At 46.4% G+C, this 3,338-nt stretch overlaps 1 protein-coding gene across 1 annotated transcript in view; it reads right to left on the bottom strand.

Moving 5' to 3' along the window:
- Positions 1 to 2,499: 2,499 nt before the first annotated feature.
- Positions 2,500 to 3,338, bottom strand: part of LOC108504396 (estradiol 17-beta-dehydrogenase 11-like) — an 8,143-nt gene continuing 7,304 nt past the window's right edge. The window contains exon 6 of the mRNA XM_017829293.1: positions 2,500 to 3,167. Coding sequence (XP_017684782.1) covers positions 3,080 to 3,167 — 88 coding nt within the window. The 3' untranslated portion in view covers positions 2,500 to 3,079. The remainder of the gene's footprint in view (positions 3,168 to 3,338) is intronic.

The following is a 3,338-nucleotide window of genomic DNA, read 5'->3' as shown; positions in this document are numbered from 1 at the left end:
TACATAGTGCACCTGGCCCATAAAATCCCTGTGGGCTCCTTACTCTCTTGTGCTTTCTGAAACTGGAACAGCTGGAAGAGCTGGGGAAGGAGCTCCACAGGCCTCTAGCCAACATCGTGGTGCTTTTAGCTGAGCTGTTGCTCATCATGTCTGCAGGAGACTGGGTCGGCTTCAGCAGAGCCATTCCAAGCTAGGCACTTCTTCCTTTCCTCTTGGAACTTCATTCTCTGCTTAATTAATACATCAGCATTTGGGCCAGACCCTAATTGCATGGCACAGCGGTGCTGTCATTTTTCTGGCACAGGGCTCCAGTCAGTGCTGGCCAAGGCAGGGGAGGCAGGGAGGGCATAGAAGCATTGACTTCAAGAGACACCTCAGCAGGAGGCACAGCATAAGGCCAGAGTCACCAACCGGACTCATAACTCCTAATAACTCCTTAAGCCAGGGTGTGAGGTACCGCTCTTCAAAGTTGGTGTTTAGCTGTAGGTGACTATATGAAGCTTGCTCACATAGGCTCCTGCTGGGCACCAGTAATAAACCAGAGTTTGGGATAAGCTTCAGTTTTTTGTTGTGAAAGAAAACTGAGGAGCCTGGGAGGCTTGATGAATCAGTTCTGTCACTGGTGGTCAGGAGATGAAGACTTAACTCCTTGCTGTTTGTCTCTATGCAAAGCAGAAGCCTTGGAAATTCAAGCAACATATAGAAGACCAGGTGGCTCTCTGTTGTGACAGGCCAGCCCTCTCAGCAAGAGCTCAAATAAAAGCAGGACAAAATGAAAAACTTCTTTCAGAGTAGAAAAAGGACATTAAATCACTGTTCTCAGATTTGGGATTTGGAGGGTCTTGGTTTTAAATACAAACCACGTCTAACATTCTTTAATTTACTTTTAACCTTTTGAGGTTTTTAATTCTCTGAAATTTGCTACTCTTCCTTTCTTTTTCTGTCTTGGGAATTCTCCACTATGAAGCAAAAGATCCAAACCTGGGAACTTGTGCTTTGACACACCCTGAGTGTCTTGTTACATGAATGTTCCATGAAAAAAATGGGAACTATTTTTGTTTCATTTAGCACCTTTAGCCACTGTTTGTGCTGATGGCAGCACAAACTTTTACATGTTGCCAACTAAGAGCAGGAGGAGCTGGATGCTGAGTGGTCTCCCTTTTCTGAAGAACCTGTTTACAGGACAACAAGAAATGCTCAGGTGAGCAGGATGGATTCCAACTGTGCCAAAGGTGGCAGCGTATTCAGGCCTCCCTCAGATGGCTGTGAGCCAGCAAGTCCCTGCAGTGGCTGGGAGTTGCACAAGTAGGTGCACAGATAACCTGTGCTTCAAAGGGGTCTTTGACCTGTGTTTCATCAGGTGCTGCTCTCTTGCACCACAGGCTGAAGGCCTTTGAGGGATTAACCTCCTAGTCAAGGTGGGTCCCATCAGATCAGGCCACTGGTTTGTGATGAGGAGCTGAGCAAAGGCTCATCTGGAGCCTTTTCCCGTGTACTCTCTTCCCTGGCACCCACCTTTAAGCCCTGGCCTTGGCCCCAGCCCCTGTGTGGGCTGTGCTGGTGGTGTGCCATGCCTGGCCCTGTACCTCACTGATCCTGATGTGACTTCCTGGTGTGACCACAGGACCTGCCTCATCCCTGCAGCCTGGCCTGGTGGTTGGCAGGCTCTGGCTGACCCTTCCACCATTGCAGCATCTGCTCTGCTGTCTTTACCCAGCAGCAGTGGGGTGGTTTCACGTTGGTGTGATGCCCACCTTGCCCTCAGCACCTGCCGTACCTTCTCCTGCCAAGAGTCCCTACTCCACTGCTCCCCTGCATGTGGAAGGGGCACAGCACAGCTGGGAATTAAAGTCCAAGATTACGCAGGGATGTTGTTGCTGCAGCATTTTCTCCAGTAGCAAGGCAGCGTTTCATAGGAGTGGAAAACATAAACCCTCAGCCGGGTGCACATGTTGGAAGACACGGACGGAAAAGAGGTATATGGAGGCACATGTGTTATCCAGGGCCTGTAGGGGTTTAACTTTGTGCTGTGACATGTTAATTCATTGAAATGAAGACATATTCAGGAGTTCTCATGAGTGGAGTTCAACTTAAACTCACCTGCTGCATGCAAACGAAGGCTTTCCTGGCTCAGCATAACCTTGCTCTTTTCTTTAATAACACGATTCTGACTTATGAATACTGACACAGACAGACTGCAGAATTTTCATTAGTTGGATTCATTGCCTTGTAATGTAAAGAGGAAAACCGTCCAACTTGGTCTGGGTTCTCACATAACAAATCACATTCTCCTGCACGCATGAAATGCAGGAGAGCACCCAGCAATTTGTAGAGAAATACTGCGCTGTTGTCATGGGGAAGTGTTTTAAAGGTGTCTGGGAATTGCAGATGAGCAGTGTGAGAAATGATACAGGGAACGGTGTGTTACTTGATACCACACCTTAAATGCACCTCTAGGATGTGCTTATGATTTTCACTGCCGAGAGACACTTCGTGTTCTTTGTGTTAAAGAACTGTATTTATTCATAAAGGCATATTGATGGTGCTCATTCATAATTGATAATCGATGTAATTAGGTATTATATAACATACACACCTATATTGTTTCAGGTACTTGGTACAAAAGTATGTGAAATTCATTGTACATATAAAAATATAAATTGAGGTGAAACAGGCCACCCACCTGCTGTATAAATTCCTTCTTGCAAGACAGCTTTGCTCAGGGATGTGTCCAGATTAACATATTCTCAAGCAATCTTGGCACTCAAATAGGCAGCTGTGCTGTCCCAAATACAGGCTTTGTGGGAATTCCTGTCTGCCTCAACACTACGAGACAGAGGCAGTGTGATGTACACTCAAAGCAGTCCTTTAGACTTTTAGAGCTGCATCTCTGCTTAGCTAACACTCCACATTATGCAGGTGTGTTCCTGCTGCAGGTGCGGGATAAACCCTTCTGTGTGCTTGGAAATGGTGGCCTGGAAGCACCTGTCTTTGTTCTGTATCAAACCAGCTGAACTACCCTCAGCACATGTTCTGTTTTCACTCGTGCCACTGCGAAACGAGAATCAATTCTTGCTTTTCACTGGGTGCTTCCCTGCCCAATGATTGCATCAAACTTGACATCGGTCATCTTCTTCAGAACATTCAGGGCACGTTCTGGAAACACTCTGAAAGAGGTAATAACATGAAATTAAATGTGGGATAAGAAAAACTTAAATGATAGGAAAAAGGGGTACTGCAGGTGAGGAAAGAGTGGTCTGGGAGCAGAATGTACAGACATGGACTAAGTCTTAAACTGGGCATTATTTCCAAAGCATATGTAGCCCTCATCAATCTCC

The sequence above is a fragment of the Lepidothrix coronata genome, unplaced genomic scaffold (assembly GCF_001604755.1).
Source record: "Lepidothrix coronata isolate B3197 unplaced genomic scaffold, Lepidothrix_coronata-1.0 Scaffold162, whole genome shotgun sequence".
Classification (NCBI taxonomy): domain Eukaryota; kingdom Metazoa; phylum Chordata; class Aves; order Passeriformes; family Pipridae; genus Lepidothrix; species Lepidothrix coronata.
Note: the sequence above shows the minus strand (reverse complement) of the source record. Positions and strands in the feature narration are given on the sequence as shown.